At 43.3% G+C, this 12,624-nt stretch overlaps 1 protein-coding gene across 1 annotated transcript in view; it reads right to left on the reverse strand.

Moving 5' to 3' along the window:
* Positions 1-793: 793 nt before the first annotated feature.
* ERGIC1 (endoplasmic reticulum-golgi intermediate compartment 1) overlaps positions 794-12,624 on the reverse strand; it is a 104,734-nt gene continuing 92,903 nt past the window's right edge. The window contains exons 9-10 of the mRNA XM_038414679.2: positions 12,135-12,257; positions 794-2,790 (exon numbers count right to left, since the gene is read on the reverse strand). Of these exons, the coding sequence (XP_038270607.1) occupies positions 2,683-2,790; positions 12,135-12,257 (231 nt within the window). The 3' untranslated portion in view covers positions 794-2,682. The remainder of the gene's footprint in view (positions 2,791-12,134; positions 12,258-12,624) is intronic.

Consider the following 12,624-nt stretch of genomic DNA (forward strand, 5'->3'; position numbering starts at 1 on the left):
ACCTTAGAGACTAACAAATTTATTTGAGCAGAAGCTTTCGTGAGCTCACTTCATCGGCTGCATGATGCATGAGATTCAGCCTCCCACACCATCTTCGGCTCCTCAGTACTCTGTAGCAACAGACTCCACTCTCGAGTACGAGCCCTTCATGGGGGAAACTGCTGTGAAGTCACCTACAGTGGAGCTTTAGGGACCTAAAGTATGGGTCAGCTACAGCAAGGGGACGGAGATGCTCAGAACATTGAGCACCATTGGTTTGGCAAAGCTTGAGAGGGTGTGGATCCATTGCCTAGAGACAGGTCCTGAGCTGTGATGTCAAGATCTGGATGATCCCTTTTTTCCAAATTTATCTGGAGTTTGAAAGGCTGTTGGGGCTCTCTCTCTAGAAAAAACTGAACTCACTAGCACAGTTATGAAACAGCTCTTTGACTGGATTATTTCAGTGGATTGTTTTGGAAAGAAAGCAGGTATGCTGAAACCTACTTGAAAACTAACACAGCTCAATTGGCTGTCCTATAGCCAAGGACCTCCATTTTTCAAGTGTGGGACAAAGATGCACTATGCAAGATGCTAAAATTATATCCTTTTAATCCTTTAATCCAACAGGCTCTGAGCAAAAATTCATCAAATGCAAGAGAAAAAACGAGGACATGTTTGCTTTAAGCTTTGGTTGGGAACCGTGAATTAGAGGAAATTCCTCAGCAGGCAAAAGAACTGATCATACTGAAAAAATCCCATGTCCCTCTGCAAAGCAACCACCACCAAGTGGGCAAAAACACACAAACACACACACTGAAATGAAGACAAATGTACTGTTTTCAACTTGATTTCTATAAATGGAAAAAAATGTATAAAATCCATCCATACATTAACAGATACAGGAAATTACAAGATCCAATTCACACCTAAAATAATAGTAATCAGTCCATTAAAAAAACATGGGAAATTCTACCACTGTAATTTTACAGTAGTTACTACAGGGCAGGTACCAAAAAGATTTTTTTCGATATGATTAAAAATTATTGGCTATCTTCCCTACTTCTAAAGCAATGAGACAATTTGAACAGACACATATTGGGCACATTGAAATGTTTCTGGCTCTTGCATCAACACGGAATATTCAAGATGCATATAATTACAATGTTCTATTTGGACATTTTCACCTCCAGGAGAGGTCTAAGAACAATAGATACTACTTCAAAGAAAGCCTTAACCCGTTCCAGAACCTGTAAAGCTGACAGACTTAGGGTTGTTTTATGATTTGCAGCAACCCGGGAACACTCAAAATGCATCTCCCCTCAGATCACACAATTTACAAATCGTGCAAGGACTGAAGGGATGTTTAGGGGCCTGTGGAGAACGCACTGGTTGGTCAGTCCAGTTCCCAGTGGACTGACTGATGTTCACATCACATGCAAACTGTATCTGGCAGAAAATTTCCTCTAATACTCCCCATTGCTGGAGGAGTCAAGAATTAAATGAAGGGCCTGGAAACTCAGCTACCCTTTCATGCTAAGGGTTTAGAAATACTGGCAGGAGCCAGTCTGTGAGGAAAGCTTGCCCTGTTACTGCCCGTGTGATATCTGTGACTAGACAGAGGACTTCAGTAACTGCCAGTCTAGGGCTGGTAAAAGATGCCTGATTCAGTTTAAAAAAAAAAAAAGTGCTGGGAATGCAGGCACCTCAAAATCCCAAAGGACAGGCGTATTGTGTTTTACAGGTATGAACCACAGACACAGACAACACAAGGCACCAAGCTGTGTGCATCCACCCAACACAGCCCAGCATTTCTATGAACAAGTAGCATGGGTGACCCTTTCCAAATCAAATCAAATCAAAGTGCAGACTCCAAATGAGATGGTCTGTGTTTAAAAAAAGACAGGAGAAAAGGATACAAAGCTAGTGTTGCAATGACAACTATTCCCCTTCAAAACAAAAGGCCACATAAAATAGCGTAACTCAATTTGGCCATCTATAAACACAAGACTGGATATTCAGTTATTGGGAAGAAATGAAAATATTTTTACATCCAAAGAGTACAACAGAGGCTGTCCCCTTCCCCAATTACAGGTAGTTTACCCAGAAAAAGGTGGTTGGGGAATTTAATCATATTTGCTCATTTCATCTAGAGAGGGTCAGACCTAAAGAGGAGCTTTTCAGTAAGAAACAAAACATCTTGAAGTCATTTTTGCCTTTCTCTCCTTGAGATTGCTGTGAGGACTAAGCACTTTCCATTCTTCATCAATGGACACATCACTGTTTTTGGCACTGTGGGTAGAATTTCTTCCTAATATATAATTTTGCCTTATAAAATACATGATTGTCTAGTCATGCAATTCCAATAGCATGAAAGAGCTGCAAGAGAATTCACTTACATCTTTGCAACCCCTATATACGGAACCCTCCTGACACTAAAGTGTTACTCTGTAGGATCCTGGAGCGTTAATTCATAAATGCAATTTCTACATTAGAAACCTTTTGGGGGGCTTTGTGGGGAGGGGGCTGATGACTCAGAACTTTGAAATGTAGACAGATTTTTGATTTGTTGAAAAGAGCTTCATTGAATAACTTGACTAAAGAATAATGTATCAATTCAATCAAATAGAAGGAACAGAAACAGGTGTGTGTGGGGGTTCTCATTCTTTACTCCTGCCCCTGGAGCTTTGGATAATGGTTTCATTGCTACTGCATTTTCCCTAATTGGATCTTCTTCCAGGCTTCAGAGGCTGTGAAAATGCATGAATCAAGGATCCCAGCTACAGTAAACGTTCCTCCAATAATGGCGCAAATCTGAAATTTACAAAAAGAGAGAGTTTAGGGATTTTGTTGATGAGACAGACATTCAAACAGCTTGAAACCCAGGGAGAAGGTAAGTGCTTACAGTTATTGTATTTGATAGAGTCAATGGGTTATTTTGAGGGGGATCAATGCTGGGGAGACGGTTACATGTCAAGGCATGGGAACTACCAGTCCTACTGAAGGGGAAAGGAACTTCTTCACAATACTATTAGCCCATTCTCTCTGCCAGCCCTACTCAAAGATGAAATCACCAAGTTAAACACAATGTCACTCGTTTGGTGTATTTACAAGAGTCCCCTCTTTATCCCCAGTATCACAAATATAATTGGATTTTCCCCTGGAGCGAACCTTGATCTCACTTTGTCTCAACCCCCTACTTCTGTTATCTACTTGAGTAAGTACCCAGCCTCTTCATACTCCAGGTTCATGCATAAGACCATTTAAAATAGCTTCAACCTGATACATTTTAATCCAGTAGCTACCCCAAGAAATACTCCAAGGATTCATCACACTACTGACATCAGGACACATCAGTTATTGCTTTTGAAACGTGCACCTACTATGTAGGAGAGCTCCAAAGCATGTCCTCACTGTTCTCCAGCCCACCTCAGAGAGTATTAATATACTAGCACAAGGAAGAATTTAAGGCAAAGGAATCTGACCCACCAGTTTCTATCATATGTTCCAATAAGAAGTACAGCACATCTCAAATGTCTAATAAAAGCACCCTTGTCTCACCTTTGTCCCTTCCCATACTCTGCCACTATTCCAGAGACAAATATCTGAGCAGCCTCCCAAGACAGCAGCAGAAACTATCACTTGGCACATGTTAAATACGTCTGAACAGAACACTAAAAAATGTGCCACAGGGAGCAATGTTGCATTGGCTCCCAAGGAACGGGAAAGACTTGTCATATCATAAATCCATCTCTAACTTTTAGGATTCTGTGGTATGAATGTCTCCTTCCCCTGGATGTATGCAGTCTTTCTGTAGCCATATTGGTCCCAAGATATTAGAGACAAGGTGGGTGAGGTAATGTCTTTTATTGGACCAATTTCTGCTGGTAAGGGAGACAAGCTTTTGAACTTCTTCAGGTAACCAGAAGAGCTCTGTGTAGCTCAAAAGCTTGTCTCTCTCACCAACAGAAGTTGGTCCAATTAAGTTATTACCTCATCCACCTTGTCTTCCTCTGGATCATCTTCTACATAGAGTAGCCCTCTGGAATCTCACTACTCTCCTTTCCTGCTGATTCCCTGGCCTGGTTGTGATTCTGTCCCTCCACACACACACACCTCACTTTGGTGGTTCTGTCCCTCCACAGTCTTGCAGTTGATGGTACAATATCCTTTCCTGATGCTACTCTTATTGACAAACAGCCTCTCTCTCTGTTTCATAGACTCAGCTATTTTCAAATCTCAGCAGAAAAACCTCTTCTCCCTTATGGAACTTAAATCCCTCCCCAACTAGCTTTAGCACAATGGCTTTTTAACTAGGCTTGGCAGGATTTGATTTAAATGGTTAGCTGACAGTAAAAGTCGATTTCACCTGACACTCCATATATCCATCGGTAACAATCAGCAAATGCAGCCTCCCTCCCTCGCACCTTGTGCCTGCAAAGAACCAGTGTCATCGGCCCTACGGCCATGCATGGAGCCCCCTGCTGTCAAGATGTCATGGCCCCCACTCACTCACTCACTGGCTGGGAGCATAGGGGGGCTATCCCCAGGGAGAAACCATTCAACAGCAGGATGGCCTCCCCTGTGGCCAAGGACTTGTCCTCCTCCTTGCAGTCCTCTGCTTTGCCCTGCCAGGACTGCAACCATTCTCCCACCTTATGCTTGCAGGGATCTGCAGTCACTACCCCTGCAGTCATGCAGGACGCCCCTTGCAGCCCTGCTGTCATGGGCCCCTGCAGTCCCGCTATCAATGCCCCACCACAGTTGCACAAGGAGCCCCTTGCAGCATGGCTATGAAACTGAACATTTATTTTAAACCAATCAATCAGAAAAAGGTTAAAAATAAAAATCTGTATCAGCCACTGAATTTACAAAAAAGATAAAAATCAAATTCTGGCAAACGACTTAATTTAGTCACCACACAACATCTATCCACTACAGCTTTTTATCATCCATAGCTGTCTGCCTTCCCTTATTTATTGTAGAGCATTTTGCAATGCAGGGCGAACGTGTGCTGTTCAGCTCGTAAAGGATGGAGACTAAAAAGAGGTAGAGCTGGTAGCGACACAATAGTTAAGGCTATCTGAGGCTTGCAGTTTGGGGGGCAATGCCCCTCCTGCCCACCCCACCCCCCAACTAAGCCATTCCTGAGTGGGCAGGCTTTGTATCCACACCCCCTTCTCTGGGTTCAGGGGAGCATCCATCAGGGTTTAGCTGATTGCCATATTTGGGGTCAGGAAAGAATTTTCCTCCAGGGCAGATTGGAGAGGCCCTGGAGGTTTTTCGCCTTCCTCTGTAGCATGGGACATGGGTGACTTGAGGGAGGCTTCTCTGCTCCTTGAAGTCTTTGAACCATGATTTAAGGACTTCAATAGCTCAGACATGGGTGAGGTTTTTCATAGGAGTGGGAGGGTGAGATTCTGTGGCCTGCGCTGTGCAGGAGGTCGGACTAGATGATCAGAATGGTCCCTTCTGACCTTAGTATCTATGAATCTATGAATCTAACACTTTCCATTGCAAGAGCCCATTTTCAATTGTTTATGACTTTGCCAAACTAACCGTTCAGGCTGAAGTTTTCTATTCTGGGTGTCTCACTCAGGCTGAATTATTTAATTAATTAAATGTCAACACAAAAGGAAAGAAAAACAAGTTTAGGGAAAAATTTTTTTCCAGTGTTAAAAAACTCACAACTATTTCACTGAGAAGCTCTAACACCTTCATGCTTTGGAGCAAGGACTCGAAATTTCACAGGAGAGTTGCCTTGGAAGTCAGAGGTGTTTTTTGGTGTCCCTATGAAAATGTACCCAATTTGTCTGAATTCTAACCCTTGGAAAAATCACCAATTGTACTTGCTCACTAGAAGTTTGCAAAGAGCTTGACAGCAACATTTTCTGAACATTCCATCCCCACAGAGCTCTGTAGCAATCGTGCTGAGCATACGCCACTCCACCAGAGCTCACAGCATTCTCTGGCCTGGGGCTGACCAGGACTTTCTTTGCAACTGCTCCTCACAGCTGTTGGGGGCCATTGTGGTGCCCAGCACCAGAACCGTGTGCACGGCGACTGCCTTTCCTGTGCTCTCAGTGCTCCCTCTGCAGGTGCCCAGGCAGCGTGGAGAAGGAGGAAACCTGGCTTGGGAGGGTGAAGGATTAAAGTGAGGGCAGGAGCAGAGGAGGAATGTGACAGAAGGAAACAATCTGGGGAGGGCTGGGGACATGCTAGGGGACAGAATCAGAAGAATCCGTAATTACTAAAACATATTCTTCTCCAGAACCTGGGAATCCTGAGTCCCTAGATTCCTCTGTTGGCAAATACCTGTAAAAACCACTAATACAGTGTGTCTCATCACACTCTAGAAAAACCCTATGTTAAAGGAACACTTATGTTTAATAGTCATATGCTCAAAAATTAGGAAACAACAACATTAAGGTTGCTAATGCAACCCTAATTCCCCTCTGCCCACTCTATCTGCATATATATGAACTTCGATATAGTCTTTAATTACATGATCACACTATTTTTCACAAGACCTCTGCCTCATTCAGGCACAGGTTGGATGGTGTTCCAGGAATGAATCAGGGCTGTCTAGTAAATGAGGCTGTTGGCCCCGCCTGCTTCATTTGTTACAGAAGTTGCAAAATGTGCGGTGAATGAGGAAGGGGACTACAAGAAAAAAATAAGCAGTGGATTTTATGGTTAAGGAAGTCAAATGCCAACTTGGAGAAATGGATTCTTATCCCTGCCTCTACCAGAGTTCCTATGTGATGCTGGGCAAGTCACAACCAAACTTTTCACAGGGGGCCACTAGCTATGTGTTCCTCATTTTCTAAGTGCCCACCTTGAATCACCTGGGGCCTGATTCGTGGAAGTGCTGAGTGCTCACAGCTGTGGCTAAAATTAATAGGAGCTGTTTTGTGAACATCTAGAATGTTAAATACTCTGAAAAGTCAGGCTCTATGTGTCTTAGTGAGGGCATCCAATATATGAAGGCCAAACTTCTTGTCTACTAGTCTCTTTTATATCAATATATCTCCTTTATATTGCTTCAGCTCCCCATCTGTAAAATGGGGTTGATACTAACCTGGCTACAGAGGGATGCTGTGAGGATAAAATTAATAAATATTTGTGAAGCATTCAATACTATAATGATGAGCACCATAGAAAAGCCCATGAGGAAATTAATAATTCTGTATTCAGTGTTAGGTTTAAATTGTATGCAGTGAATAAGGCATGGACCTTATTCAGACCTGACACAGACCTGAATGATGGGGATAAAAAGAAATATTAAACAGATATCCCATCAGTGAGCACCATCCATCCTGGGCAACAAATGAGGCAGTAAAAATAGTATGTGTTCATGTAATGAGGGACTGTATAATAATGCATATGAACAAGGGGCCCAAATTAAAGTTGCTAAGGTTTCTAACTTATGCGTGCTTGCCTTTGCAACCTTAATATTTTTTTAATATAGTCTTTTTGTATGTCATTCAGACTGCAGCCTGGGGTGGCTCATTGAACGATAGTGACTCTTGGAGCTGGTGAAAGGTGAACAAACTGCAGTGCTTCCTCTGCTCAGGAAGAGGGAGGATTTGGACATGTGCCAGATCTTAGAGATGGATGGGAAAAGAAAATAAAATTATTTAAAGCCTCAGAGCAAAGGGTCAGCAGCTATAGGGAAGTTAGCTGCGCAACTTCGCTGGAAGGGAGCCAACCCCGATTTAGGCCTATTGCACCATATCCGATTTGCTACAGAACAAATCCCACTGGTATGCCACACAGATGAGCAGCAGTGGCTGAGTTAGGTAGGGAGTTTGTTACAGTAATAAACAGCTCTAATGATAGACTAATGATGAGAGAGAGCAGTGGGGAAGAAATCACTCATTTAGAAACATATTTATAACCAATGATATTTGTGTCCTGTGAGCTCAGTGAAACAGCGAGATGCCTCAACGACGGTGGGGCCGGGTGATGTGTTTCTTGCAGCACAGCTGGCATTCTGGCAGATGAAAGCCTCAGAAACCAGAGCACCTGTCAGAGACTTAATTCATAGTTTTGGGGAGCGAGTACACTCTCCACACTCTGCCCCTCTCTGAATGTGACGCATGGTGACGTTTCAGGGAAAGTGACAGCTGAGGAGGTGGGCTATTTCAGTCCACAAGGGATCAGCTGACAGGAGATTTTACACACAAAAAATGCTTTTAGAGTTTGCATCAGATGGTAGGAAAATCTGACTTTAGTGCTGCCACAAGAGGGTGGGGGGGAACCCACAGAAAAACACATATTCATCTGCACAGCTCGGTACTGCTGAGTGCTTCTGACTCACAGATACCTGGCATTTGGTTGGACTCTGCCTCCCAGCACACACAGATTTTGAGTTTGCTGAGACCAATAAAAGAGGTGATGCACAAGGTCTCTCTCTGGGTCAATACAGAAGTGATGCTATGCAATTTATTTGTCACAATCCATCAGTGAGGTTCTAATACGTGCTCAGAGTCCTGTTCTATGATGGGCTTCACGGGAAGCAGGCACTACACTATTAGTTATTTCTGTAGTGCCATGGGTGGAAAGGAGTTTTATAGATAGAATGACCAGTAGCTGCCTTAAGATATTTACACCTATCCCCCCATGGGGGAAGACAAATTAAAGAAGGGGAGTAAGGGTGCAGGGAGACAATAGAGAGCGATCATGTGACGATAACATGGGCAGCACGTTGGAGAATTTTAACAGCTATGATTAGGGGACTACAGTGCAGTTGCTGTTAACAGAAGGCTGCATGGGTCTAATGAAGGGAAGATGAAAGAAGGACAATGGCAACATGGCTCTCTCTTCCCTAAGCGAAATACCATACAGAGGATCTTCAGGGTTCTTCATGATCAGATTTTAACAGCAGAAGGGGCCATTATAATCATGTAGTCGGACTTCCTCCATAAAACAGGCAATATATTTGCATCCAGTAATCCCTGCCCTGAGCTCAATAACTTGTTGTGGAGCTAGTGCATATGTATTTAAATCAAAACTGGGTGTTATTCTAAGAGAGCTCATGTGATGGGGAGTCCACCATGCTCCTCAATAATCTGTTGTGATGCTTAATTGTGGTCACTGCTAAAAATTTGCACCTTATTTCCAGATTGAACTTTTCTAGCTTTGACTTCCAGCCCATGGATCTTCTTATGCCTTTGTCTGCTAGAATGAAGAGCCCTATAATATTAGGCATCTTTTCCTAATCTTCCCTTGGGATTGGGGGTTCCTACATTGCTCCTTTGTAACTATCTGCTTACTCCTCCCCCAGAGCTAACCCTGTGGACTAAAAGGCTGCTCTCTGGCCAACCACCTAGGGGAGCTCACAACTGATTAAAATGTGAAATGTTGCATACACCTACACCTTTATCCACCAATGACTTGTCTACACTGCGAAATGTCACCCTGTTAACCAACACGTTAACTACCATGATGTTAAAGACTCTTTAGACAAGAAGAAAAGGAGTAATCGTGGCACCTTAGAGACTAACAAAATTTATTTATTTGAGCATAAGCTTTGGTGAGCTACAGCTCACTTCATTGGATGCATTCATTTAGACAAGGAATGTCAAGTTTAATGTTGTGTCAGCTGTTTGTGACTAACTGTAGGGTTCACAACCAGTTGACATGACGGTAATCATGGTAGCCCTGGTCTTCACTTAGTGCTAAGTTGTGCTTAACACTATATTTGTTAAAATGGGATACTTAAAGCATTTTCTAGCACAATGCTTTTTGCCATGTATAGATTAGACCTCTTGCATGTCACAGAATGAAGTTCTTAATGTCACTGGAAACAAAAGGTGCGGCCACAAGCTAACAAGTGTTAGACTAGAACAGCATTGCAGTTCCGATGGCAGTAATGAAGGCCATAACATATGGTACAGCGCTGTGTGTTCTGATGTATCAATCTCAGCTGCTTTGGGATTTTAAAAAGAAATTCCATGCTACTGCAAGATGTCAGACATCCTCTGTTTATCCACAGAACAAATATGGCAAGGACAACAGCAGAACAAGAGTCCACTGGAACTATATTGCATAGTCTCAACACTTCTTTCTTACCTGACCTCCCAGCACCTCCCTACACACAGCTGGTAGATCTTAGCACATCATTTAACAATATTCAACATCTACATCATTCTTCCAACAGACACCCATGCTTAGGGTTCCTACAGACTCAGAAACTAAAAATTCAGCTGCCTTTATGGTAACAAACAGGTTTACATTTACAAGCCTACCAAAGCCTCTCAGAGTCCAACAGAGTCTTTTCCCAGCTACACCTCCAAGAACATATTTCAGAACTGCAGTGTTTTTGTGACGACTCTGTGACCCCAGTCTAGTGAACAGGCTGCTCAATAAGGAATGGCAGGTGCTCCTTCCATAGCCCCCTTCTGTGGTTTTTAACTAAGCATCTGCTGCATAGGCAAGAGCTGAGGGGTTTCTGAAGCCTGCCCCACTCAACAATAACTCCAGCTGCTACAAGCAGATAATCTTCTGTTGGATCAGAAAGCTGTGGTCTCAGCATGCCAGTGACGATGAGCCAGTCTCCGGGGCAATCATGATGCAGAAGGCCAGGCTAGTAATACTACTCGGAAGAGCTAGAATGATAGGAATGACGACAGATCAGAGTGTGTCACTGAGATAGGACAAGAAAGCTGAGCACCAAGGCATCTTAATCCACAGCAACCCTGCTCTCCCTGATCCTTTCACAAAGCTTCCCCACACCTGCATCGAGAAACCTAAGAAGCCAGCACACGGACACACAGGGGATCAAACCAAACCTTAGACTTCTCAGCCTAGATAAACATAAGGGAGACATGACCTGGAACTGCATCCTGGCCAGAGGGTCCCATTGATATAGCAAAGATCTGCATGGTAGGTAAATACAAAAGGTCTGACACACAAGTGACATCAGTCACCCTCAAGTAACAGGACTAAAGCTGCCATGGATGTACTGTTACCCTCAGATCTCAATATGACAAATATTAACACAGAACAGCCCAAATGGAGCCACCTAAACCTGGGAGGCTAATTTGGTGGTAGTCGGGAGGAAAGTGAAAAGTCTGGAACATTCTCCCCACCAGCTACTTAGACAATTTTGAAGCACAGTGTTTTATTTAACACAGATGCTACAGTTGTTCCCAACCATGAGATGATCTCTTATCAACAAGCAAACTGACATGACAGTGAACAGCAGTGTGGAGTACTGAAGTATGGACCAGTCCCAGGTTCCAAACCATGCTACCTACATCCCACAAAAAGAAAAGACCATGGGACCATAATGTGGGAGGGAGGAGGACAGCAAGAAGTATTAGCAACTAGATTAGTAAGCCCTAATGTTTTAACCTATTGACCACACTTTGAGACCAGGCAGACATGCTAATTAAAAAAGGGCCCAAACTATGAAGTTCTGGATCTCAACTCTTCTGCCTCAGAGTTTGGGGGTGTTTTGATCCATCTCTAAAGCTGATTGAAAGGAATTTAATGTTTATTGAGAACTCCAAAAGCCAAAGCCTCCTAGGGACAGAGCACAGCACATCTGATAAAGCACCATTTATGTTTACAATTCAAATATTCAAACCCCAGTTCCAAAGTACAGTTCTTGGGCACCACCAAAGTCAGGTTATTTCAATCAATTTATCATAGACACATGAAGCTTACATGTCCCAGCATGTAATGCTACACATTTTTCTGAGTAGCCACGGTACACAGTATGATGGGTCCTTTAGTCTGTACAAGCTAGGTCCCAATATTAGAGAGGAGGTCTGCTGCAATCTGCTCTTATTGTGTGTCAGTTAGGTTTTGTCCCCATGTTCCTGGCATATTGCCAATGTGCCTCCCTTCCATCCCAATGCAATGGGCAAAAAGAGTATGGGTACCGCTGGTGCAGGATATTTGTCATTCTTTTATGCCAAAGCAGTTAAATCAAACCATCAAAGCTTGATCCTCTCTTATCAAATGCTCCATTTTTCCCTCCAATTTTGATACGTATAAGCTGGCTAAGGAAGAGGCGGAGCTCAGCTTTACTCTCAGCTCCTGTCACAGTGCTCTGAAGCAGGAACTCAGTTCCCAGATTGGCAAGGAGGGCAGGGGAAGAGCAGGAGAGGGCAAGAAAGAAGAGTCACAGGCTTAAAGTAACTCACCGATGTGATAAACCTATACAAAGGTTGCCGCCTCTCTGTATATTTCACTGTGATGGGGCTCAGATCATAGCGAAACCAGATAGCGGGGATGATGCGGCCAGTGTGACTGTAGGCAACATACTCCTGGAAAAAGAGAGTGCAGAGAGAGCAAGGCAGAAAGCATGAGCAATTTTATTTCAAAGAAGTTGATCTCAGAACTAACTCCCTTCCCACTGGGCTGCTCCTCATTCCTACCCAGGAAAATTGCAACATTCTATCAGGAGATAGTAACTACCCATAATGATTACACTAAGAAGAGTAACTTGTTCATTTCTGAATGACTATACTCAACAATACTGACAGCATGGTGATGTGGCAGAGAACAAAAAATGCCACTAATGCCAAATGACAAAAAATGACCCTAATCCAAAGCTCACTGAAGTCAATGGAAAAAAAAAATAAAAGACAGTTTTGGATCAGCCCCAAGTGGATACATGGATTTTCCAAGTTG

The sequence above is a fragment of the Dermochelys coriacea genome, chromosome 8 (assembly GCF_009764565.3).
Source record: "Dermochelys coriacea isolate rDerCor1 chromosome 8, rDerCor1.pri.v4, whole genome shotgun sequence".
Taxonomy (NCBI): Eukaryota; Metazoa; Chordata; order Testudines; family Dermochelyidae; genus Dermochelys; species Dermochelys coriacea.